Below are 25,816 nucleotides of genomic sequence, written 5' to 3'. Positions count from 1 at the left end.
TTTCATACCAAGTTTCCTGGGAGATTTCTGCTCTTGTTTTGGTAGATGTGTAACTTCACTTTTTTTAGAAGTCAAAGAGAATAACTTCCCGTTGGTTATGGGGAGCGATTATGTAGAAGAAACATCAATGGTCTTTTGTCCAAAGTCTTTGCTTGCCAGAATCATGGTTCTTGGAGGTGATTGGAAGCGCGGGTCCCAGGCAGGCATGTCAGGATGTCCCTGCTGGTTCAGGAGCAGGCATGGCTTGTGCCCACTCCAGAATATCCGCACACAAGGATTCGACAGCATCCAGCCGCTCGATTTGCACCAGTTTGGTTAGCAGTTCTGGGATGCTGTAACCTGCTGTGCTGATGCGATCAAATAGCTGCATGCCATCTGTCATACCACCTATCTCATCTCTCTTCAGTCCAAAGCTCTCGGCAAGGTGGCGCCACGTTTTCACTATGGCTTTTTCTGTGTTGTAGGTTGAGCTGAGCATTCGGCTGGTCTTCTCCAGGCAATCAAATGGCAGCTCCGTAGGGCTCAGACCTGCAAAAAGTGAGGTGCTTATTGTCAGATGGCTCTGTGCACGAGTCTTGACTATTCAAGACAATTATTAAAGTACTACAGCATATACTGTTAGCAGTAAGTACAGCTAAAATCTTTAAGTGATAGTCCATGTCTAGCTCCAAAGTTATTACATATATTACCAAATTAATTCTTCCTAGTGACAGTAGGGTACCATAATTAGCGTAAAAAGTTGTCTGGGAAAGAAGTATTAGATGGGTTGTATGAATTCCCATGGCACTGCCTCTTCCTTCAACAATTTACTAGCTGTTAGAAAAAGTATATTGCAACCATATCCCTAGTGAGCAGCTCCATTAATACACCTCTGCATGTCAGGCACAGTGTTTGAGCTCGAGAGACAGCTCTGACCCTTCCCTGAGTCTGTCACCAGCAGCTGCTGTAACATCTCTGTAATTGAAAGTTGCCCTTGTAGGAATGTGAGGAGTGAGGTGAAGCAATGATGCCAGATGCTTGCAATCAAAAAGTCCCTGCAAGTGCTCGATTGTCATTACTATCACTGAATCTCTAGAGAGGATTTAACGTTCATCCTGTGGGGAGAGAGCTATTTTTTCCGGGACATTTTTGCTATGTATTCATGGCCACAGAATAGAGGATAGAATCAGCTACGGCATTTTTCCAAGATCAGTCTTTTGCTTCTGTAGTTTTGCTGCTTCATACTCAACAGCAGTAATTTGGTGGGAGATAGAGCTCCCTGAACCACAGAAAACTCAAAAGCACATACACACATGTGCACACAAAGTGTGTGTGTGTAGGGGTTAAATGCAGTCATGTCTTCTGTTCTGCAGGGAAATGAATTCATGTCTCTTCTGCCAAAACAGTCTGGGTAGTGAAGTGATAAAGAGGGTTAAAACACTTAAAACACTGACTTACTTGGAAACTCCACTTTTTGTCGTGAGAAGTGGGACGGCATTTAGAGAAGCAGAGTAGGTTGAGACTTGTGTCTGAAATACAATCCTGACCCTTCCCAAATCCCACTTTTGTATTTGGAACTAATTTCTATCTGTTATCCAAGAGACTAAACAAAGAAATCAAACAGGTTTCCTCTAGATGGGGAATGCGAGAGTGCTTCTCTGCAACTTGGTCTGTGTGCGTGTCCCAGCATGACCCAGCACTACCCTCCCTGCTCTCCATAGGAAGGAAGGCCATGCACACGCCTGGAGAGAAGCCGTGGCGTGCTCCAGCCCAAGCCCAGCCCCGACAGCTCTGGGGTCAGGGCACCATGGTACTTCCTGGCAAGTGAGTACGACTGTGCCTACAGAGCGTCTTTTCTGGATTGGGACTTTCTCCTTTCCACAGGAAGGCAGAGGCCTTTCTTATTTTATAGCAAACGCTTGTGATCTAATTTCGTGCTGTTAGTATAGGTGCAAGTTTCGTACACTCACCTTCTGCAACATCGCATACGTTAGCATACACGTCAAGTATCTTTTTCCTTCGACTTTGAATCTAAATGAGAAGATTTTTTATTTCATTAATTTTTCAGTCATGGGAGTAAACAATTAGAAGACAGCAGTGGAAAACCTGTGGGATATCCTAATTTCATGGCGCTAGGGGTTATCACATAATGTCCTCAAGGGTCTCTTTTGAAGACTCAAAGAAAAGGACACAGCAATTATTCCATGAAGCGTACCCTATTTCTGATTTCAGTTTCCACTGCTAGAAATCTTTCTTTCCATCTTCTAGTCTTTTTTAGATCAATTACTTTTCTGCTCCAAGTGTTTGTATATTTTATTTCTCCTTCAAACTAAAGCAAACTCCTGACAATTAAGACAAATTCAATACCATGCATGCAGGCAATTAATGCAGGTATGGCCAGGTAAACCAGGACAGGACTGGCACAGGGAATTAAATTCAGACTGAAATTGCCTTCTTCCAGTAATCTAAGAGGACTGCAGAGGAGAGGATCTGCCTTTCTGTCATTTGACATAGAACTGCTTAATGCATTACTATTTAAATGCATTTTCTTCCATGATATATTGCCTGGTTGAATCTGAAACATTTTAGAGATAGATAGATAAAAAAAATAAATCAGTGAAGCAGGGAAAATCTGAGGTCCAGGGTGTTCTAGTCATTTTTGACAAGAAAGAAACTCGGACTGAAAACCTGACATTTTCCAAGCTGAAAATGGACATTTTGATATAGTTTCATTTAGCAAAAATATTCTCAAGGTTTGGCTTTGGATCCAATGTGGAGTGAAAACAAATGTCAAAATGTCATGAGTTCTCAGGGACTGGAATTGTCATCCTTCTGCCAGCTCACATTAGGACTGAGCTTTCTGAAAAGCTGTCTTTTTGATAGGACTCTAGTATTATCTCCACAAATTTGCCACTTTCCACTGCAAACCAGGCTAGAAAAAAGCCCTGCTTTCACTCTTTTGTTTTGTGGAAAGATTTCCCTCATTTTATTTGCCCTCTAAAGGGCAAGGCACATCAATGACTTGGATTAATAGACGTGCAGCTGGAGACCACAAAGTGGCCGCTCCACCCAAACGAAGCCTGTCTCGCAGGCACAGACGCTGCGCAAATGTGGTGTCTCGCAGGCAATGCAATGCAGACACTGATTGTCATTCACATATTCTTGGTATAATTTACATGTGCTTAATTGGTTGTGTTGCTACTGTAGGCTTGGATTAGCTGTTTCAGAACCTTGTAAACAGGAAAAATTTTTTTAATGGGATTTATTAAAACTCCTCCTACGCAAGCTATTGGATGCTTATTTTCATTCTCCTCTCATTTTTAGGGCAAGGAGGGTAGTTAAATAATTCCGTGCCCATGAAGAATTATGCAGGATGCTCTTTTTACCAGAGCCAGAAGATGGGGGATTTGTAAAGCTTATGCTGAAAGCAAACAGGTAAAGTTGAGCCTGACAATCCTCCATGTGGTAGCTCATTGCATAATGGTTTTTGTTTTAATGAAGAAGGAGCAGACTTGGATAAGAGCAGGTGTTCAACTTTGTTTACCCTCATCCAACAGCTACTTAATACTCTTTCCTGTACTAGAAGTGTTACTTAATATCCAGCCTGAAGCAAATTACTTCTTTTCTAACTTCTGGCAACTGCCTTAATTATGAAATCTTAGGTATGGAGCAGAGGATCTTGATGCAGTCTGCACTTTCATTTAAAACTTTGTCTTCAGCCTTGTCAGCAGGCTTCAGTCCATAAGGAATACGGTAGAACAGAAGGTCTGGAAGATATAGTTCATGCTTCAGATGTGCTTACAAGCTCTCTATCTAAATCACTCTGGAGAATATATCTATTATACATGGTCTTTAGAAGGTAAGCCACTTCTTACTAAACGTTTTGATTTCATGCATACCCAACTTGTGTTATCCAATTTCAAGCCAGTGCATACAGAAGTATGATAAAGTTGGATATTCAAAGAGACCTCAGAAAACTGAATTTTAAAATGTGAGCATTGGAGTAGTAAGTTATTTTCAGATGGTCATAACTGTCTACAACTAGAAAAACATTTCTCTTGTGTTGAGACTTTGCGTGTCTTGTCTCAGCTGAAAAATGAGCTATTTTAGAAAGTTTGATCTGAACCATCCCAACAATTTAAAACATGAAAAGATGCACTTTCAAACCTTTTTATTCTTAAAAGCTATATGATGTTAGAAATTAATGATGTGATTTTGTCCTAGGTATTGCCATTTTAAAATTATGTTTGACGTACTAAAACCATAAAAATACCTGAGCTGTTTAAGGATAGTTTCATGTTAATATAACTGAAAAGTTGTGTGGGTGAGGTGTGGCTTTAACTATGTCTTGAAATACTCCAAGTGAGATAAAACACCCTGAGCAGTACTCGCTCATTAGGAAGAAGTGAAGGCCTTCCACTGCAAAACAAACAGTGGATTTACAGTGTCCTTCAGAGCACAGGAGTGACCTTCAGAGCATGTGTGTGTTTTTCAAAATTATACACGAAAACCAAGCACAACACCGGATATTATTGAAAAGTCTGTGGCATGGTGCTACTGGGTCAAGGCACTCGGATGCTACACTGCCGTATGAAGCCAGCTATGCTGTTGCAGCATTTTTCTGTCTTGGATTTTCTGTGGTAAATGTAGCATCAGGGTTAGTTATATTAGCATTAGCTATATTGGAGTTTTGCTGTTATTCGTTTTTTCTTTCTTTAGACTATAAAATACAATACTCAAAAAAGCAAAGTTATTACTCTTGTAGGAAATTTGGTTTTCAGCACTGAACAACCCAAACTACTCTATAATTCTATGATATATGCATATATATGCCACTGTGCAAAGGGGATTCTATTCTAAATTTGTCTGGAGAAGCTCTTGTAAATTAGTCTGGTCTGCACTATACTGCATTTTTGGGGGTGATAGTTTGTATATTGTTTTCTTTAAAAAAAAAAACAACACAGAAAAAATCTCTCAATTTTTAAATCTCAAAATAGCCTTACCCCAGTTGATTTATTGCTTGTAGAAGATTTATCTCTGGCCAAATGCACTAAAGATAACAAGCATCTCTCTGGAGTCCCTTGTTTGTCAACTGCAGCTTCTTCATCACTATCCATACTACGACTTAAAAGTCGTTCATTCTCAGAAGATGCATCATTTTCACTGTAAAATGAAGGATATGGTTATCTTAGTGAAGGGTCTCATGGGTTGACTCCGATCATCTCCTTTTTGTTATCCTAGAGTAATGGAATACAAGTGTTTTCCATTTTTAAAATTCCTTTCCTCGGAAATCCTGTGAATGTAACTGCCTTCACCTGCCCAGGATGTATGTACAAAGCCCACCAAGTTACACAGTCACACATCACTTGCAAGAATCCTTTTATAGAGGGATTTTCCATAAGGACAGTGTTTAGCCCACCTTAATCATGTTACCCAGCCAGATTTGGCTGCCAGGCAGACACAAGGTGAGGAAATTATCATGCTGTGCCACCCGGATGATGCTGCAGACAAGGAGTTTCCTTAAGCCCCGGAGCAGCTATTTTTGCTCCTCCTGCCTGGAAGTGAAGGGTAACCTTACTAAGGGCATGTATGCAGGAGCAGCACTTAGGTCCCAGAAACAGACCTCTCAAAAGAGGAGATGGAACCCCAAGAGCTGATGAACTAGTCACGGAGGGAGTGGGGAGGACATAGGTTTCTCTTCGGTAACATCTGTCATCCTCTCTTAGAAACCAGAGGAGGAAAAGCCTACTAAGGTGTCTAGTCTTTCCCCTGCTGCAGCAAACTACCAGATACCCATCTAATTCCCATTTCTCACTGCAAAAGGTTGAAAGCACAGGGGCAGCACAGGGGTCTGAGTGGGCTGTGACCCAGAGCACGTAGTGTTCAAGGTAAGGTTTTAAGGTAAGGTGGCTGTGGTCACTTTAGCTCTGGCAGAAACTCTTAACAGCTGTGACTTTCCCATTGACAGGTTATTCCTTGGTCTGATTGATAGACTTGAAAATCTTGGTGCTAATTACTTCTATTTTGTTCTTTATGTATTCTTCTGTACCATGATGAATGGTGACTATGTTCCTCCCCCGCTTCAGTCAAACTGGAAGAATGTTTATCTTTTACCCACCTTTTAACAGCCTTAGCTGGAGTTGCTGTAAGTTTTTCAAACTCTTCTTTCTCAGAGAATATCACAACATTTTCTGTAGATCAACAATTAGAGAAATTTAAATTGGCAATGAGGGTCCAAACCAGTGTTTTGCCTCAGGAGCTTGTTCTGCTGGCAACCTTACTGCAAACATAAATCTCTCTGCTACCTTTTTAATTGCTATCGGAGGATTAAGTGACATTCTGGAAGTACGAAAACTATTATGCACAATTCTTTAGTAAACTGACACGGATTTTATGCAGCTCAAAGGAGAAATTGTAACTAAGAGAAATGCATTAAGAGTGTTTAAGGCTAATGATGTCTTGGACAAAAAAAGCAAAACTAAAGCAACTTATACCTTGTACTTCTTTCTTCTCTTCTTGTGTGTTAGCCTGAGCTTCAACATTTTTTACTGAGTGGCTCTTGCAACAGGCTAGAATACAAAAATATAACACTAATTATTCTCAGAGGCTATCTAAAAATAGCAGCTAAAATTTCATGTGCTCAACAATTACCTTGAGCAGAAGGTTTTGTTTTCACAATGTAAAACATGATGATGAGGACAATGGCAATAGCCATGATGAATATGGTAGACATTGCAATTATAAGAGCTGTAGCCAGATGTCCTTGTCCTGAAAGATCTGCTGGAATAAACAAAAAAATATTTTCCTAAAGGAGCAACTCATAGGATCAGAGAATAGTTAACAGTTTGTGGTCTGCTCTACAATTACATTTTGCGTACTCATTTAGTTGATCTGAGTCTTGGTTACTCATTAAGTATTGAAGAACTTAGTGTTATATCTCAAAGGCAAACTAATTAACAGTTTTTCAAAATTGTGACATTTATGCTGCAATACCCCTTTAACAGTATTCATAAAAATATTTAATCACATGATCCATTAGATACAAAGGTGTAGGAAATAATAATATCTGCTAATAATGTAGGAAGCTATATGTAAGCAAGAGTAGCAGCTTTCCTAACAGTGTATTCTAGGAAACAGCACTGAAAAGAAAAAAAAAAAACCCAAACAAATGGGATGAGAGCTAAAATGGGTGTTGATAACAAGGGCTGCCTCAAAAGCTTTGCAGGAGAACACAATGTATATGTGGAAGGACTGGTATTTTTCTGAGACTTAAAACGCAGCATGGCTAGAGGGTGTATTTAAAATAACATATGTGAAAAGGTATTCAGAAGCAGAATTTGGATGCAAAGGACTAGAATTAAAAAGCCACAAAAGGATGCAGAAAACGACAGATATGCTAAAATGCATGAAAACTTTAATTTTTCTGAAAACATGATGCTCATGATCATGTTTCCAGACAATACCAGAAGATCAGCATTGTCAGTACCTCATTAACTGCATCTTTTCTGTTGTGTCTTCTCAGGTTCACATATTTCTAAAACCTAATCATCATGCTGGAGAACTGTTTATGCTAGCTCAATAAGAGACTGACCATATTTGTACGTTAAATTATTTTCCCCAGTGTCAGCTAAGCTTTGCTGAGACATAGTGCCATTTCTGTATGGCTACAAATAATGAGCTAAATTTATTGCTGGCATTACTGAGTACAGTTCAAATCCATTTTAAGTCCATCTGGCTAAAATGGTGGTGCTGATTAACCAAGAAATAAAAAATAATTATTTTTAATAGCAGTTTCAGAAACCTGGAAATAGGGGTAATGAAATTCACAATAGATATTTTCAGTTTGGTTGCACTTTGTTGATGCTATTTTCAAAACAAACAGCTGCTAAATTAAATCTGTGAATGCATTCTTACCTTTGTGAGCGTGCTGGTAAGGTGAGAAAGTGCTTGTGCCAGAGGTACTTGGGAAAATGGCTGAAATGCCAGAGGTAGCCCCCGCACCTGTAATATAAAGAGGAGTGCCATGAACTTCCACAGTTACTTTGTCCAGTCAAAGCAACATCTTTGCCCAGGTAAACAGAGCTTTTACTTAGCTTGATTGCATTTCTATCATGTTGAAAATTGTGTTACAGACTACATTTTTGCATAGCATCTAGAGGGAGTGGAAGAAGTCAAAGTTTCTGAAGTTATGAGCTTAGAAGGAACCCAAGCATCTTCAGACACAGGCAGGGCCAACTGTTATGTATAGATTCCCACATTACAAATCTGTCCTGGGTAGCAGAAAGTTTTCCAGGATCCAGTTGATGACAAACCTGCTGTTTATGACCCCTGCTACGTTATTTGCAACTGCAAACGCCAAGTCCCAGCTGCTGGATTCATCAAATTAGTGCTTCTCACAAGCATCCTTCACTAGCAGGATCATTGTGAAACTCTGATGATATGCAAACCCTCATGACCCCACAAGAAAACCTGGGAAAGGTGACAAATAATACCATTGAATGCTTTCCTGTTCCATGGAGTTGTGCTAATATTATAATTTCCTGGAATCTAGCTGGGCAGTACGTTTCTTACGATTCCCCCTGTCAGTCCAAATATATATTCTGGGAAGGGGGGAAATCCACAAAAACAGTGAAATGAAGAACTTAAAGGAATACTTCATGCTGGCAGAGGAGTGAGATTGTCCAATAGGGGTTTCCATGTCTAAATGCTACAGTTAAGTTTAAAAGTTAATATTAGTCTTTCAGATGGTGTCATACACCAAGTTTTCAAAGCAGTAAATCAAGTCATAAGCTAACGTATTTTGACAATACCGGACAATACTGAATATTATTGGGAATAAGGCTGTTGATCAGAATGCTTTCATACAAGATGGTGTTGGCATAGCATTCCAAAACAGAATAAAAACATTAGGGTTGGGAGAAAACATTCTCTTCATTCTCAAATAATCTTTAACATCATTGGTAATCAGGTTATGCAAACAACTACTATCAACAGATGCTGAAAAACATCATCTGGCTTGGAGGGGGTATGAAATCCCTCCTGCTTTGTATTAGCTGTCTATGGAAAAAGTCCAGTGATAATTAAATTCGGCAGATCTAGAGGCAGAAGACTGTCCCAGTCATCTAGTAAGATGCACACAGCACACGGCTCCACAAGCTAGTTTGGCAGCTAGAGTAGCTGAGAACTAACCGTGCCATTCTTTTGACCTAGTAAATATTACGAGAGAGTAAACCCACCAGGTAAACTTGACAGGAAATTATGTGGTCTGGAATGGTCTGAGAAATGTTCCATGGTTAAGAACAAAGCAATATACATGTTCTTCAAATTAAAAGAAATGTTTTGTAAAAAGAAAAAAAAAAGTATTACCTAACATAAAATGTGGCTGCATGTAGCAAATGAGAAATGTACACTCTTAAAGTCGCCACAAAGTATGAGTTGCAGATGTCTTCAAAAGAAATTCTCTTTAACAATGGTAAAACTTCTTTCAAACCTCACTTATTGGAAGGAAATGGATTCATTTATTACAATTGCTTTTCTTTTCAAACTGAAGTGTTTTCATAAAGTTTTAAATATATTAATTTGTTAATTCAGATGCTTTTCATATTATATAAATGACAGGCAGATTACGTAAATCTTGCCTCTGGTCCCTTCTCTGTGACAGACTTCCTTCTAAGAAGAATTATTTATGAGCTCCAGAAACTGCAATATAGCAGTAGAGCATTTAGATATCAGTAGATGAAGATGTTACCTTCATGTAATGCACATTAAAGACAGGTAATCTGTTAAATTTTGAGCAGTTCTTCACAAAACTGAAGCGAATCACCCTTGGTCTTTCTTGACCTATATATTTACTCATCATGGCCGGACAATGGAGGAAATTTAGTAAATGGCCAATGCTGTAGCCTAGTACTTTCCTTCATGTCCACAGCTACCCAGCTTACGCCTATTCTTGCAGTCCCCCTGGCAAATCCAGTTATAGACGATTGCAACTCTGGGCAGTTCTTGCAAGCTGCAACAGGTCAACAATAGCTTTTCTTACACTGCCTTTCAGTTAACACAGGCAAGTCGTGCTGCTTTGCCTGTGAGGAGTTTACCTAACAAGCTTCAGCTTGTCTCCTCCATAAGCAAGTTTTATCAAACGCTTCTCTCTCTCTCTTTTCCTTCCTCTGAAATATGTAGTCATTGAAGTATTTCTGCCTAATCAATCTTTCAATCGTTTGGTATTGTTAACCTTATGTTTTTCACCTGTCTGTGAAAGGAAGTAGAGCCTTCCAAGGTGGGAAGTCATGCAGCAGCACGTAGCACAGGAGCAGTAGGGAGGAAGGTCAGCCATTCTTCATTCAGCATCATCGTCACACTTCACCCAGCTCTACCCAACATCAGGATACAGCGTGTTACCCACGCCATGCACACACACACACACACACACACATACACAAACCTCTCGTGTCACCTTCAGCCCCGGAGCCTACATGCAGAATTTTCTCTGCATAGGAATGGGGCCACCTTGTTTGTTCTCTAGTGCCTGTCATGGCAAAATCAAGGCTGGTGCTAGAAAGTGATGGCCTTTTACATATGCCTAAGTGGGAGTTAGTCATTATGCATATTTTAAGCCTATTATCAAATTTAATAATTTGGCATATTCATTATGAGCCAAGATTTTTCTTTATATGTGGCTTAGAAGAATGTGCCAATTTGTGCACCTGCACTACAAGAGGAACCAAAAATGCCAGCTACTGCAGTAGTTCAGTTCATATCGTGTTTGTGTGAGCAAAAAGAAACAGAACTTGTAGCTGCTGCTTTTTCCCATCCAGCAGTACACCATGACTGCAATGTCAGTTGTTCCTGTGCACATCCAGTTTTGCATCGCAATCACATTATTAACTCTGGTTTGAATATAGATGACACTTACATGATCTATAAAGACTTAGATATAGTTCAGGCAGAGACATCCTAAGGTGCTACAGCATATGGAAACAACTCTATTTTAAGCACCAAAAAAGACTGATGGTTGTAATACAGCTGTGCAGAAGAGTGGTTTCTATTCCTAGAAACCTGTAAGTAATGTTGTAGGAATGTGATAAAGACATTAGGAAAGAATTTTATCACTGAAGTTTGGTCAGCTTTTACATTGTAAATGTTTTTATTTAAAAATTGTAGTTTAGTTATAACTTTCTTGGAGTCTAAATAGTTTCATTTAAAAATAGTTATTGTTTAAAAGAACAATTGAACTTGTGTTCACATTTGAATGTTTGGGGTTTCTTAACTCAAAAGATAGCTTTAACTTAAATTGCTGTGCAGTCAGCCTTCTGTCCCCATAGTGAACAAATGCTGGGCAATAAAATATTTCTTTTTTTGTTTCAGAGAGCCTTTCTGCTTTATGTAACAGGATTATTACAGTTGTTCATGTGTCTCAAGACAGATTTACAATAAGAAGTGATGAATAAACGTACCAGATTTGTGAGAGGAGGAGGGCACAGGGAGGGGAGATTTTACCAACATGCCCCCTTGCAAGTGTTTGTGAGTGAATAAAATCTGGTGCAGTAGGAGAGCATATGTGCTCCTGACATATGTTGCTGTGGGTGTCAGCTTACTGGTCCATGCACAGGACTGCTGCTCATAGCTAGCAACAGCTTTTCTTGAAGTTTATTTAATACTTACTGACATACTATAAAAATACCCAAAATGTGTATACAACAGACTATCAGAGTGATCCTGAAATAGGATGCATTTTAAAAATGCCTTTGTGTATATATGTATCTATTTCTTGCCATTGAGTGCAGCTTGATTTCTCCTGATGCATCCCTCTTCTCACAGCCATGGCCATTTATGAACGGCAATGCATACTCGTTACTGCTAGCCAAGCTGCGAGTGCCATCATTGAGACTGTTTTATGGGAGCGAAGTAAGATAAAGCACACACACAAATAAATAACCAGCAGCCTGGAATATGAGGCGAAAAATAAACTACATTGAGTTGACATTCAATAAAAGTAGACAGTTTATGGCTGACAAAGTAATCGAAAACTGGATTATAACTAAACCTAGTCATAAAGAAAGACTTAGATATGTAGAAAGCAGAGGTGAGAATTTTCAAATTAATGTAAAACTGTATTCAGGTACTTACGTAAAAGGTTTGGTTTCAAACTTAAGGAAACAGCACTTCATATGCAAACCCTGTGCACTTGGAAAGTCATGGAAGCTGAAGCAGCAGTCAAAGCCAAGCCACTCTCTACATATGACCTCAGTAGTCAATCATTAACCAACTCTGAAAGTATTGCAAATCACTAATATGTGCATATCCTAGACAATGAAGGATTTACATGTGGATGAGGCGCTCAGGGACATGGTTTAGTGGTGGACTTCGCAGTGTGGGGTTTACAGTTGGACTTGATGATCTTAAAGGTCTTTTCCAACCTAAATGATTCTATGATTCTGTGATTGCCTGACTGCTCTTTATTTTACTGTCTTTTGTTTTCAGGGGACGTACAGAATGCTATAAGGCAAGTTACTCTAATGTTTCCTGGAGCCACAGGTAGACACTTCAGTTAGTGTAAGTAGTTATTAAACCAGGAAGAACATGAAGTAAATTAATTCCTGAGATTGAATCTTCTAAAAATGGTGATAGCAAAGTTCCCCCAAACTTTTATTTTCAATCTGGTCATTCTCACTGTAAGTAACCACTACTCTTCAGACACATAAAAGGAAATATTTTATGCTGTTGTGCTCTCTGTAACGTCTTTAATTGTTCTATTTTTCTCTCCTTTTATTTTGCCAGGACAGGGAAGTGGTGATGATTACAGGCTGCACAGTCTTAGTCTGACAATTTATTTTCATCTGTTGTGGTTTTGTTTAGGATGCACTGAGAGCTGTAATCACTGCACAGTACTGGAATGTGACAGGCACACGCTTCATGAATTAAACCTACCTCCAGGAATTCAGCATTATCACCTCTTTCTCTGTGCAACATGAAGGGGATAATTGCTGTTTAAACCTACTATGGTGACTTCAGAAGCGTCAGAAAGAAGAGAACAGACCCGCAAGGAGACGGTCCCCCATTTCCCCTGCACTTTGCTGGCCAGACTGTACAGCTGGTGGAAAGCTGCAGCTTCACAGGTTCCGCAGCTCATGAGCCTGGGCAGAGCGATGCTGCAGAAACTTGCAATGTTTCCCACGACGGGTGGTGCTCACTGTGGGAGCTGCAGCTCCGGCACAGGTGAAAACATCAAAGTCATTGGAGTTTTCTTTCAGGAGAGCTGCATGAGGACCAGGTGCCCTCCTGAGTGATACCTGAGCCTAGCTTTCCCAGCAGCTGAAGACAGCAAGCCCCATGTTTGCTTCTCAGCTCCCTCCCCTTGAAGGTTTATGGCTGAGGCTGGCCAATTTTGTCCTAAGATTAGGTTCCTTTCCTAATATAGACAAACCCTAAAGGGATGAGGATTAGGCCATACCACCAGTGAACAATAAAGCACTGCCTTCAACATTTCTCCCATTCCACATGTGAAGAGGAATGGGGTGTTCAGAGATCAAACAACTCAAAAAAAATGAAAAGAAAAGTTTGTTAGCTCCAGCTAACAAGCCTATTCATTTGTAAGCATAATTTGAAACAGAAGGGAAAAAAAAGTCCTGATGTTGATCGTATTACAAAAGGACAAAACTGGCAAGGAAAGAAAATTAGTGATATTACAAAAAATGGAGAGTTAAAATAAAAATCTCTGAAATAATTATTTTTCACTAATACAAGTCTTCTTGTCATTAGGCTTGTCAGTGTTAAGTATTTCAGTTAAGGAGGCTGAGTTCTCAGTCTTCAGTACACTGGTATGGACATGACCCCCCTGATTACAGCTCGTCACACAAAGCCATCAGCCTGTTAGTCAATTGTTCTGTCTCATCTCTTCAGTTGTTTTTGAAGTTCTAATGATACAATAATAAAAATTATGTTTTCTCTTTCTAGATGCCATTTGTTTTCTGGTAATTAAAAAATAACTTGACTACATATGTTTTCCTTTGTTGTTTTTTTTTAAATTTTCTTTTTTTTTTTAATTTTCCTAAGCCATCATTGGTAGGTGTTAGACTTAAAACCTTACACAGGTTGATTACTACATCTGTTTTCATATATACAACCAGCAAAAAAGTTGAGAGGAAGTAACAGTATTTTGTGCCCATGCACACTTATGAATATATTGCCAAAGTTCTCAAGATCAATAATCTGTGAGTGGAAAAGAATTTGCATATTTGATGTAATCATGTACATACAACTTCAAAGTAAATGTTCTTCAAGTTTTTGTAGCGGGGTTTGATTTTGTTTTTCTCCATCATTTTTGAACTGGGATGGCAAATATCAAAGTATGAACAGAAGAGTAGAGTTAATATACATAAACTGATAGAGAATTGTAGCTGCTAGAAGACAAAATCTCTTCCAGCAGTAACTGTACCTCTCTGCCAGAGAAGCTCCATGTAGGTTTAAATCTTTTGTCTTTTGCATATACTTTTACATTGGATAAAAGAAAAAAAAAACCACTCTACATAGTTGGAGGCCTCAAGTAACTCCAATTCCAGAGGTGTTGACAGAAAATCCAGCACCATTAACTGTGGGAAGCCACATCTTAAAGTGGTTTGGTGCTCATTACCTTAATTCTTTGATTTGCATAGGAAACCTGCCTCCCCTACTTTTTGCAGTGCTGCCATTTATCACAGAGGTATCATATCCCAATTTACTGTCAGCGAGGGTCACTGGTGGCTCATGATCTGCTTCATGCACAGCTGAAGCTCTCACATCTTTGATGTTTTGGCATCATGCTCCTCTGTGCTTAGCAGACCAGTCCTGATGCTCCTACACAGTAGACTTGAGGGAGCTGCATGCTGAGAGCCCAGAAGTGTTACATAGGTGCTTCACAGTGCACAAGATATGAAAACTTGCAGGGTTTATGGTGATGTTTACTCTTTTCCCGGTAAGAAAAAGCTCTCCTGCTACACAACAGACATCCTTATGCTCACACACACACAGCCCCTTCCCCATATCACACATGCACAGCCCTTTCCCCATACGTGCGCATTGCCCACAAGCTGCTGCTGAAGCCTGGTATTCTTCCCAGACTGCAGAACACTATTGCTCCCATCCTTCAGTCCAGAGAGAGAGTTTCAACACTGTAACCTGGTGATGTGTTTGCCTCAATTCAATCTCTGACCTCCATGAATTGTCTCCCTGTCCTCCTCCTCTTTTCCACACTGTTTTGTGCTATTTATGTCTCAAGTCCCTTGAGAGGAAAAAAAAATAAAGGTGACACAGGCCCATCAGGGAATTTCTTTCTCACTTCCAGACCTTTTTACGCTAATATTTCCAGATGCTGGGACACGGGGTGTTCATCTTGTTTCCTCAGCCATTTCAAGGTTTATTGACTGTGTAGGAGATAAAAGTTGCACAGCAGGCTCTTGCAGTTGAAAGCTATTTGTTTACCCTTTGATCAAACCCAAATACTTTTCTGCCAGATATAATGTATCATCAGGCAAATTCTCTGAGTAGGTTTCCATGCAGCAGCACACATACTATACGTTGCTCTCCTTCTGGTCCTCTGTAACACGCAGGTCGGGCACTTCCCCAGCAAGGTATTTTTCCAGCTAAGGAGAGCACCACTGTCCTCCAACCCTGTCTCAAACCTAACGAAGGCCTGAAATGGGATTTATCTGCCCTCATTTTTCTGTCTAGAAGTGTAAAGCCAGAGCTTGTCAGCCCTGTTTTCCTATTTTTAAGTAATTTGCCACCTTTGTTTTCTTGCAACCCGTTGGGTCACCCTTTTCCAGCGGTGTGCCGTATGTATGCAGGACAGTTTGAAGAAAAGGCAGCTCTAGGGGAGAGGCACCCTGGCAAAATTTAGGCTCCTGAACACTGTTCAATGCTATTTTGAAGTCTCAAGAAAGGAACAGAAGACACCTGGGACTGTTTGGAGTTCTCTAAGGCCTTCTGGGTCCTCCACCATGACAGCCAGAGGGGTGAGAAAGGAGCGCCATTGCACAGAAGTTGTTCTGCATAGAGGAACCATTTCTACCAAAAAGCTGATATTACCCTTCATATGACAGAAACTGCATGCTCACATCAAGTTTATGTGCCCAGCGATTGGAATTTGCAAACCTCAAAAAATTATGCAGTTGTCATACTTTCCTCACAGAACTAAGCAGATTATATATAGTATCTGCCAGATAGCCTATAAAAGACAAAGATTTGCTTTTTGAATTGAGTAACAGCCGTAAGATCTTCTGGTAGTTCCTTGCTGACTCAGTAAGCTGCAACACATTTGATACTACCAAAAACCCATTTCAGCACATGTTTAAGACAGATCATAAGAGCTGAGGAAGTGATTAATTTCTGGCTATCGGCTAGCATCAGGCATGGTTGTATACCCATCAACGGGGCAGCCAGCCTGCACATGCATGTAGGAGAAGGTGTATCCGCATCCTTTCCCCTTACCATATACCCTCATCTCCCCAGGCTCCTAACCTCATGTTTTCACTTACCTCTCTACCTTCTTCCCACACCTTACATTCGGGTCCTCCCTAGCACCCTTACCTAACCTCCTAATACAGACCTTACCTCATCAAAATCACGCTCACCCTGCCCTCGCGCACTCCTGCTGTCGCTGTCAGAAGTGCATGTCTCAGGACCTGGTGGGTTTCTGCAGCCAAGTGGGGTGAGTGGCTTTACAACAAGCCAGCCACTTTGCATGCAGACAGTTCAGGGAGATGCCACCACCCGGGTTGTTACCGCTCACCAGGAGCTCTGTGAGGTGGTCATTATCCCCGGCTCATCCGAGCTCTTGTTCTTTAGGAAAGGTGGTAGTTGTTGACGACCTGTCCTCCTTTGAAGTGGCTCGAAGAGCACCAATGATACACAGTTCAGCAGCATCTGAACCCAGTAATTGCTATTTATGTACGCAAATAAATGCTCAGTGACTTTTGTGTCAGCCTCTGCTTTCAAATCAAGCAATATTGCAATTCTTTTTCATGATAAAGACTTTTAAAAGAACAGAACAAGGAGAGGATTTTGGTTTTAGATGCATCAGGTTTCTCTGGGGGACCGCCCTTTTTTGTCTGTTTTTTTTTAAAGCTTTTTCTCCTGATCTGCTCCAGATTCTCTGAGGGGGGTGTCGAAGTAATGTGTTCATTCAGAGAGAACCTCATTTTTCCGTTTCTTTTTCTCACTTTCTTTACACCCTAAAGGAGAAAGCAGTCTTCTGGGAGGTTACCTCTGCATTACAGTGCTGATGCATGGCTGTCCCTCTTCTCCATGGCAAGAGGATGGGTAAGCCATTGCACACAGGTAGCATGCAAACGAACAGTTACTGCTAGGATGTCACACACATGCATACATTTTTTTTCAGTTAGAAAACTATAGCTTCTTTTGTCAATGAAATCACCAACGTCAACCCTTGTATCACTTCAAAACCGAAGGAAAAGGTGTGATGCACTTTTACCAGGATCTACAAAGTGTCCCATGTTTTCTTCCCAGCTAAACTGAAACTGAATTAAAAAAATACACAGATTTGTGACTTTCTGTTCCTACTGGTTAAGTAACTGTAATAAGTCCTGTACAGGATGTCTTAACAGATGAAAACTGGAGCACAACTGAACAGCAGCAGGTCCTAAAATCAAAGGTTCTGATGTTCAGCATTTGCTCCCTTTGTTGGCAAAGCTAGTTGGAAGCAGAAATGGCTTTACTGGAGATGGACTTGTTGTTTGAACATAATAATCATTACTGAAAGACTTCATATTGAGCTTCCAGATGATTCCAAGACAAAACCAGATGAAATGCACAGAAATTGCCTAACACTTACATTCCTTGGTGTTAGGAGGCGCCAACAAGCACGAGTAGCAAACCATCCCATATATGTTTCGAGGTCTGTTTTCCAGCATGTAGTAACTGAAAAGAAGGGCAAGATGAGGCAAAACAGTGTAAATTAATGTGCTACAACTGAGCATGGTTCAACAGCAACCAATTATACTGAGATAAAATCATTTTAAAAAAACTTTTATAAGCAATTTGATTCAAAGATTATTCTTTTTTAAAAACTGCCTGAATAGAGACAGTGTTTCTCTTCTTCCTTTCCTCTTAAAAGGCAATTAATCAACCATGAAGCCTACACAACAAGAAGCAATATCACTGCCTAAAACAACGTTATTCTCCCTGCTGAGTTCAAGCTGCAGTTTACAGCATGCCCTGAAAGAAGATTTATCAAAATAAGGGAACCCTATTTTTTGAAGCAGTAATCTTTCAGGCAAGACCACCAGTTGGATATGGTTGGCTAATTTTCTTCGCAAACACCATAGGAATAATATCCTTAACTTAGAACCAAATCTGAGCCAAATCAGAATAAAAAATACAGGAAAACACCACCCTTACAGGGAAAGCCAGATTAGGTTTTACATGTAGGTTTTTTTTTTACTTCCAAGCTGTATAGTTTATAAATTAGTCCTTGATAGTGGAATTACAGCGTGAAGGAAAGGTTTTCATGATTTGAACTTCTGGGCTGCTAATAAAGTTAGTGTTGAAATAACGTAATTGGTTATGCAAAATTGGATCCACAGGCAACCTAATGAGTAAATTATATCAAAATCATACACAGTTGATGTTAGGGATATGTCTTCACAAATCACTTGAAAATCACTACAAATTTTAATTAAGAAATTAATAAATTCATAATCCATTCTATGTAGACAGGTACTCAACAAACACTTTACGCAATGGGGAATCTGTTTTCTGCTCTCACATACCTGTCTATGCATGTGCAGTATGTTTTTCTGGAAAATGTATGCATTGTTAGGAAATTACTGCTGAAACTGTCCATCAAAATCAGTTGGTCATTAATGAATGACCCAGACTACAAATAAGGGTCCAGGAAACAGAGTACGCAGAGCTGCAAGGTGGGGACAGGGGCTGGAGGTAACTCAAAGAGCATGTAAACTGCACATGGTTCCTCCTCTCTTTCTTATGGGTTTTAAAAGACTTGCCCTCACTCCTCCCTTTGAATGTCTCTTGTGCCCCATCTGCCACTCTACTCTTCTCTCAGGCACAAAACTTCATCTTTCCACTCTTGTGGGGGCCTGTGTAATGTTAGCTTGTGAAGTAGTTAATAAATAAGCAGGAAATTATTGCCAAACCACAAAAAAAGAGTGGCAGGCCAAAGACACATATAAATCTATAAAGAAAAATACAGGGCAGTTAGGATCCGCAGTCTAATAGCCACAGTGATTTAGGAAAGACAAACAGCCCTTCCGACAGTTAATTAACTCAAGCTGGTGGAATATTTCTTGGTTTTCACCACAATGCAGAATGGTGGAAGATGCATAAAGAAAACTGAAGACGGTGCTCATGGCAAGCAACTGTTCACTCTTGTGAGTAGGAAGCTCTGCAGCTGCAAATAATGATTCACCCCTATGAAGTACTGGCAACAGGTTTATGTTTCTGGCTACTTTGCAGTGCACCAAATATTAAAGGGGATGTTGGAAATATCTGATTCCTTTATATCACTAACTATGGAGAAGAAGTGGCCCAGTAATGAAATAACGAATTTTCATGGTGTTACTCTTCCACTATGAGCCTGATGATATCTCTTTCCTTAGCATCTGCCAGGCTCAGATTTTGAAGTGTTACAGGCAAAATCCAAGAGTAAAGGCTAGACTGAAAAATGGACTTAAGAGTTTTCCTGCTTAACCCCATGGTGGTTTATCTCGGGCTAACCTTGGTGGTGTTATGTTACACTTAAGGACTTGGCCCCAGGTTTAGGTCTACCCTCCTGCAGGGACCAGGGCACCTGGGACCCGGGCGGGAATGTTCTCAGCAGGGGACACTCTGCAGAGAGACAACAGGGAGGTGATGAGCACAGAGGTGGAGGCATCTGGTGCCTTACCCAGACCTGCAGGGAGGGACTTTATTTCATTAGAAATTCACTGGCTGAAACTTTACATTCAGAAAACAGAGGAAAGAGATCATTCCTTCTCTTAAAACACCTCAGAGAAGAGAACTGAACCTGGATTTGCTGTAATCATGGACAAACACATAAAAAGGGGAAGTGTCAGTAGTGGAGGCATCTCTGACTACATTTTGAAAGAAAATGAACCCTTTGCAATTCTGTCTTGTGAGGAGACCAGGGACTTGCTCTGAGCTGAAAATAGGTGCTGGGACAGCATGAGGGATACGTATCATATACACCTGGCCTGTTTTTACTCCTCTATGGGTTTCCACTTACGGCTGCTACTGAAGACAGACGACCAGGCTAGAGGGACCCTTGGTCTGACCCACTGTAGCTGCGCCTAGTTGGTTGTAGTATCAGTCACACTCCAGAAACAACTAATGGATCATCCAACGCATTGAGGTAAATAGTCTGAGTTGCACCTAATTTCCACATTCTTGACCTGTCCTGTTTACCATGAGGGAAGAGCTTCTGGGCAGGATCAGAGGATGAAGCCTGCAGTGTACCAGGAGGTTAAGTCTAGGTACCTCCAGAGTTCACTGGCAGTGGAACTTTGGTTTTGAGGATCACGGCTTCGGAGCTAAGTGTTTAAATTCCACCCTAGCCACAGTCTTGCAACCTTTTTGTGAGCTTGGCAAATAGCGTTATTCCTATTTTACATGGAAGGGAACCTGGACACAGAGAAGCAGTGGATGACCCATGCTCTTGCATCAAAGATCTCCTTCTTCCCTAAAACTAATCATCAGTAATAGTGAAAAAAAATAGAAGGAAAAATATATAATTATCCAGCACCTATTTTAAGGCAAATAATAGAGAAAGGCACTTGTAGCCACTGGGAAAAGGCTGCCAGTTCAGTGGTGTTTTGTCTAAACACTTTTGGTCAGAATGTACCACATGCTCATCTTTTCCTCAGGCTGCTTTACTGAGCTGGTGAAAAATAGCAAAGGTATGAGATGCCCCTAAATATAGATTGCCGGATGCAGGCTGTTACCTTGGGAAGGTCTGCAGCACGTTGAGAAAGCACAGTCCTCTCAAAATAGAAACCTTAATTTTCCCCTCCCATTGACTGGGGGGCTCTTTGAGGATTACCGCCTGGACAAGGGAGCACCCTGCCAGCTGCCACTCACCCAGGTGCCTGGCTGTCCCTGTGCTACCGGGGGCAATGAGGAAGGGTGGCCAGTCAGTCGGCACTGCTCGACAGCTCTCTGCTTTGACGCAGGGGCTCTGTGCTTCCCCCACCATCGCACAGGAGCAACCTCTGGGGTCTCTAAGTCACACGAAGAGTCAAGGCAGCTTCTGAGCTTCTTTTAGCCCATATTTAATTAATCTTGAGATTTTCATCTCTTCAAGCTCGGAGTAAGAGGGTGTTTCACCTTAACTGCCAGCCTTGCCAAACTATCCCAGAACCTGAGAGTCACACACAGAGCGGCACAGAGCCAGACTCCGGCAGGCCAGTTTGTGCTACAGGTTACACCTGTGCAAACACGATGTTTTGAGATTACTCCCCAAGCACCAGCTGTGCAAGCTGATTATTTTCAGCTAGCACCCCGCTCCCACCTGGGTGACCTCATTAGTCCTGACAAAAATTGTGAAACAGCAACTGAGGCCACTATTTAACTTTCTTGCTCTTTATGATGTATGAAGGGAAGTCAAGAGGGAGCTCTTTTCAAATCACATCATCAGTCTGTTTGGCTGGCAGCTAGACAAGTCCTTCTTTTTATTTGTAAACTGTGAAAATCTCACACAGACTCACTGCTGGAATAAACCTGGAAGCTTGCAGGGCCTCTTTAACAGGGTTTCCTGTGCTACAAGTAGTGTGGGTTATACAGCATCTGCAAACTGCACAAAAGCCGAATGTCAGCAGGAATTACTCTCTAAACTGAAGAGGCACACTGGCAGAAACTGAAAAGGTATGTAAGGTGAGGTTGTGTTTTAGAGTATTTACTCACCCTACAAAAAAATGTTGAGAAGGCAAATGTATGCTTGGGTTTGCAGACTTTCAAAGGTAATATAGTCAAGAATATATTGCTAAAATACTCAATGTAGCAATTGCTTTCTCACTATTACTATCAGAATTATACTGAGCATAAGAGACCATTAAAAAGATGAACTTAATAAACAGCATCTATTTGAAGCCCCTTCACCCAGCCCTGGAACTTGTTTCGACTCTGAACAACAGCACACACACCACGTTAGCAGCTCTTTAGACCCCTTTCTGTTGTCTAGAAAGAACCCTGAGAGACTAAAATGCCTTGGTAAATCTCACCTAACAGCTATGTTAGTTGATGCTGTCAACTATTGACAAATCTGCCAGCTGGTCGCATCTGGAGGCAAGCTATTTTAGGTTCCTGAACATGCCGTAGTGCCAGCATGCACCCTACAGGGTATCCAAGGCTTCTTCATGGAGCTCGTTTGTAGGATGCAGGACTTACAAGGTGGTTCTCTGAAGCCGCAGGTGGAGGCCAAGCTGGATTTCTTAGAGTGTCTAAAATGGCACTGCGCACCTGTGCTTGTGTACCTGAGCTGTTCCCTTTCCACTTCTAGTAAGAGGAAAAGTTTCAGTTTTTCTAGTTGTTCCCGATGGTTGTTTCTTCAGTGAGATTTCAGTAAGATTAACGACATCTTCTGATACACTAAGTTCACCAATGCTTTTGAAATACTTAAATGTATTGTTTTAGCAGAGACTGAAAGGCGTTCTTCACCACTATTGTACCTACAGTCAGCTAGGATATGAAAAGAGGCTGTCAGAGATTTTGACATTAAATATTATTTTGCAGTGCCTTGGGTAGAGCAAAGGTTCGTGGTTAAATCCTTACCCTGGGAGACAAGGACCACACTCTGCATCATTCTCCTGATCACCAGGTGTCATGACTGTGGCTCGGAAAAAACCCTCGCAGTCTTTGTGCCGCCTGCATATCTGGTAACCTCCTCTGGAAAACTTCTCTGAAGGGCAGGGGATGCAGCCATAGTCCTCATCTTTGGTGCCATATCCACATGTCTGCAACAACACAAAGTCACTGAAAAGCAGGCTTGCGCTGCACACTGGCTTCTAGCAAAAGGGAATGTTCATAGCCTGGGCCATTGGCTTTGTGGCACAACGTTGTGCCAAGAGAAAAACATTTGTTGTTTGGTCCCTTAGTGTCTGTCCTAAAAAGGCCATGGAGGTATATAAGGATGCAGCATGCTGTGTCCTGGACAGGGAAAAGGGGAACCGGTGCCTCGTACTCCTTGAAAGTGGCCCCCCATAGCTATTTATATCATATTCCAGCAAGTCATGGAAGTGAATTTCAGCTGCTGCTCAGATAGAAAGGGAACTGAAAATTAAAGAGTAGTGAAGAAGATTACAGGGGAAACACAGCTGCAGCAGGGATATCGGTGATCTTGCTTTCATGCTTGGAGAGGCCAGAGGAAACATCACAAAAGGCAATGCTTGGATGAGATTTCGTAACCCCTGAACTCACATGTCCCAGCTGAACGTCACATTTAGGTTAAACAAAACTAAAACCAACTGGTTAGTTTTCAAACATAGTTGTTCAGGACTACCAACTGTGTGAAATTCTTGCAATAGGATGTTTATCCCATTAAAACCAAACAGGATTTCAGTAATTTATTTTTTAATAAGCAACAATTATCTGCTGTAAATCAAATGGTTACTTAGGAACCATAATTTAAAATGTTGTATAAGTATCCAAGTTCTTCTACTGCCAAAATATCTTAGCAGGAGAGCAAAATAAAATTCTTGGTGTGGGGGGCCAGCGAGCACACCAGACTAACAGATTTATCACATCATGTCGGAACGGCAGCGTCAGATTTTAAATAACTATTGATATGAGAACGGACTGTGTGTGAAACTTCTACCTTACAACTTTTACTATACTACTTTACAGGCTGCTCCTGGGACGTGGTTTACCAGCGTGCAGATGTGCAGTGCCTTGCTCCCATGACATACTCGCATGCATGAGCTCTCCTGCTTAAGCATCTCTGTCCTTCCCCATTTTCTCTCCTATCCATATATTACTGCCACCTAACAAAGCATTTGTTTTTTGCATTTGGTGCTGGACACATGTGTCCCCTACCAGCAGAGGAAGCTGAAATTACCATGTAAGGCTCTTCGCCCGGCTCGCACTTGGGGCAGTCGTGGCACATGCCAGTGGTCTGGTTGTAGTATTCGTTCTCACCGCAGTTGGAGTATTCGGCGCTGGCGGAGTACACCAGGGAGACCTGTCACCAGAGAGCATCCCAGAGCACCGTCACTTCTATCGCCTTCGCCCCCCGCGCCTCGCCCCCTCCCCTTGCCCAGCTGTGGCTCAGAAGGCAGCGGGGACGGTATTGCACCGTGAAACACCCCTAAAGCTCAGAAACAGAAGTGCCACTACATGGGACACAGGCAGGTATGGTTTTCAGCAACCTGGTCCTGCTACGAGTTTCTCAGAGCACTGACATTCGTGCTTGGTGGCACAGCTACTCCTCAAAATACTGAAGGCCGAGATTCCTGACCTATTAATCCTCACGTTCTCCTGCACAGCAAATGACTGTGTTTGCACCCTCGCCCCTCCCAGCTCTGCTCCACATTTATGAGCCTTCATAAATGTGACTGCAAGGGACAATTATAACAACCTGAGATAATGGTTGGGCCTAAACCATGATAAGGCTGTGCTTCATGTGACACCCAGGCTAATCGGCTCTTCCAGTGCCTCCTGAGTCTGCTCCATCCTGGGTCCTTCTCCTTCCCCCTCCTGCCTAGCAGCCTCAGTCTAAGCAGCACATGCCTGGGTGTTTTATTGAATGGAAACCAGTCACTGCATTAGCCTTCAATCCCTAAAGCATGTGTAGCTGTGCCATGATAATTCACAGATGTTTGCAAAAACCCAAGCAGAATGCAGTTATCTTTGCAGGCTGGAGAGGCCTGTACACACATAAATACCTACCACCAGAAAAGGGAACACGTGAGTCCATTTGCGTTCACCCAGGTGAGCCATGCTCTCTTGATATTTTACCTGAAAAGATAGAATCAGTGATTGTTTATGAACATGAGTAAATATTTGTGTGTGTTGCCAAAATAAGAACAGAAGGGCTCATAAGCAGAACAAAGGTTACATGGGAGCGATGCCCAGAGGTCTAAACAAAGAGAGGGGGAGATGTGCACGTGCACTCACACACACGCACACACTACACACCCTTACTGCAGACCTCCTTCCTCTCTTTGAGAAGACTGATGGCACAAGGGAGCCTGGGCTTGCAACCTTTATAAAAATCTGTCAAACATGAGGAACCTGTTCTGAGCCCCGGCACTTCTTGTCTCGCTGAGAAATCCTCCCACGGAGGAACCAAGTGCTACGTCTCGACCGCTGAATGAAAGAGGGACAGGTATCAGTAGCCTGGCTTGTGTCCACACTGCTTAGTGCTTGGCCTCGCTAGATCGGATTAGTCTAGGAGAGATCTAGATGGAGCAGCCAAAAGCAGAGCCAGGAAGCGAACCGATGGCAAGCAGCGTGGGCAGCCAGCACGTCGGGGCTGCACCTTCTTCCCCGGCTCTTGCGGATCCCCTGAGAAAGCCCAAAGCTGCCTTCTGTAGGAAGCGTTGGCTGCTTTTTGTTCTTGAAAAGCAAGCTGCAGATTTAAGAGGTTAAACTCAAGGAAGAAGCCAAACTTTATATCTGAAGTGCTATTACAATGGTTGGGGAAAAGAAAGGCTGCAATTTCTGTTATAAACACGTGCTAATTTATTTCATTTCCTCAAATGAATAACTTTGAATAAGAGCTAATGTTACATATTCATGTACTGGATTTCTTTCTAAGGAGAAAAAAGAGACAGGAAAAGGAGGCACAAATTGTTTCGTTAGCATGATACATCATATTTAATGGCATTGTTAC

At 41.5% G+C, this 25,816-nt stretch overlaps 1 protein-coding gene across 1 annotated transcript; it reads right to left on the bottom strand.

Moving 5' to 3' along the window:
• Positions 1-208: 208 nt before the first annotated feature.
• Positions 209-24,921, bottom strand: EDAR (ectodysplasin A receptor). Its single transcript, XM_009816897.1, has 11 exons — positions 24,871-24,921; positions 24,041-24,163; positions 22,759-22,940; positions 17,807-17,892; positions 7,894-7,980; positions 6,631-6,756; positions 6,474-6,548; positions 6,098-6,170; positions 4,983-5,142; positions 1,950-2,010; positions 209-528 (listed from the first exon to the last, which is right to left on the bottom strand). Exons 1-11 carry the CDS (start codon positions 24,919-24,921, stop codon positions 209-211), a joined length of 1,344 nt encoding a protein of 447 aa, XP_009815199.1.
• Positions 24,922-25,816: the final 895 nt, after the last annotated feature.

Source organism: Gavia stellata, chromosome 1 (assembly GCF_030936135.1).
Source record: "Gavia stellata isolate bGavSte3 chromosome 1, bGavSte3.hap2, whole genome shotgun sequence".
In the NCBI taxonomy this organism is placed as follows: domain Eukaryota; kingdom Metazoa; phylum Chordata; class Aves; order Gaviiformes; family Gaviidae; genus Gavia; species Gavia stellata.
The sequence above is the reverse complement of the archived record's forward strand: the minus strand, read 5'-3'. Positions and strand labels throughout refer to the sequence as shown.

Bases quoted from the DNA above. Each gene is read 5' to 3' on its own strand.
- EDAR (XM_009816897.1), bottom strand. From the start codon at position 24,921: ATGGCTCACCTGGGTGAACGCAAATGGACTCACGTGTTCCCTTTTCTG. The intron at 6,757-7,893 runs GTAAGAATGCAT...TTATTCCAGCAG, and splicing joins TTACCAGCACGCTCACAAAG to ATCTTTCAGGACAAGGACAT. The intron at 6,549-6,630 runs GTAATTGTTGAG...TTTGTATTCTAG, and splicing joins AACAAAACCTTCTGCTCAAG to CCTGTTGCAAGAGCCACTCA.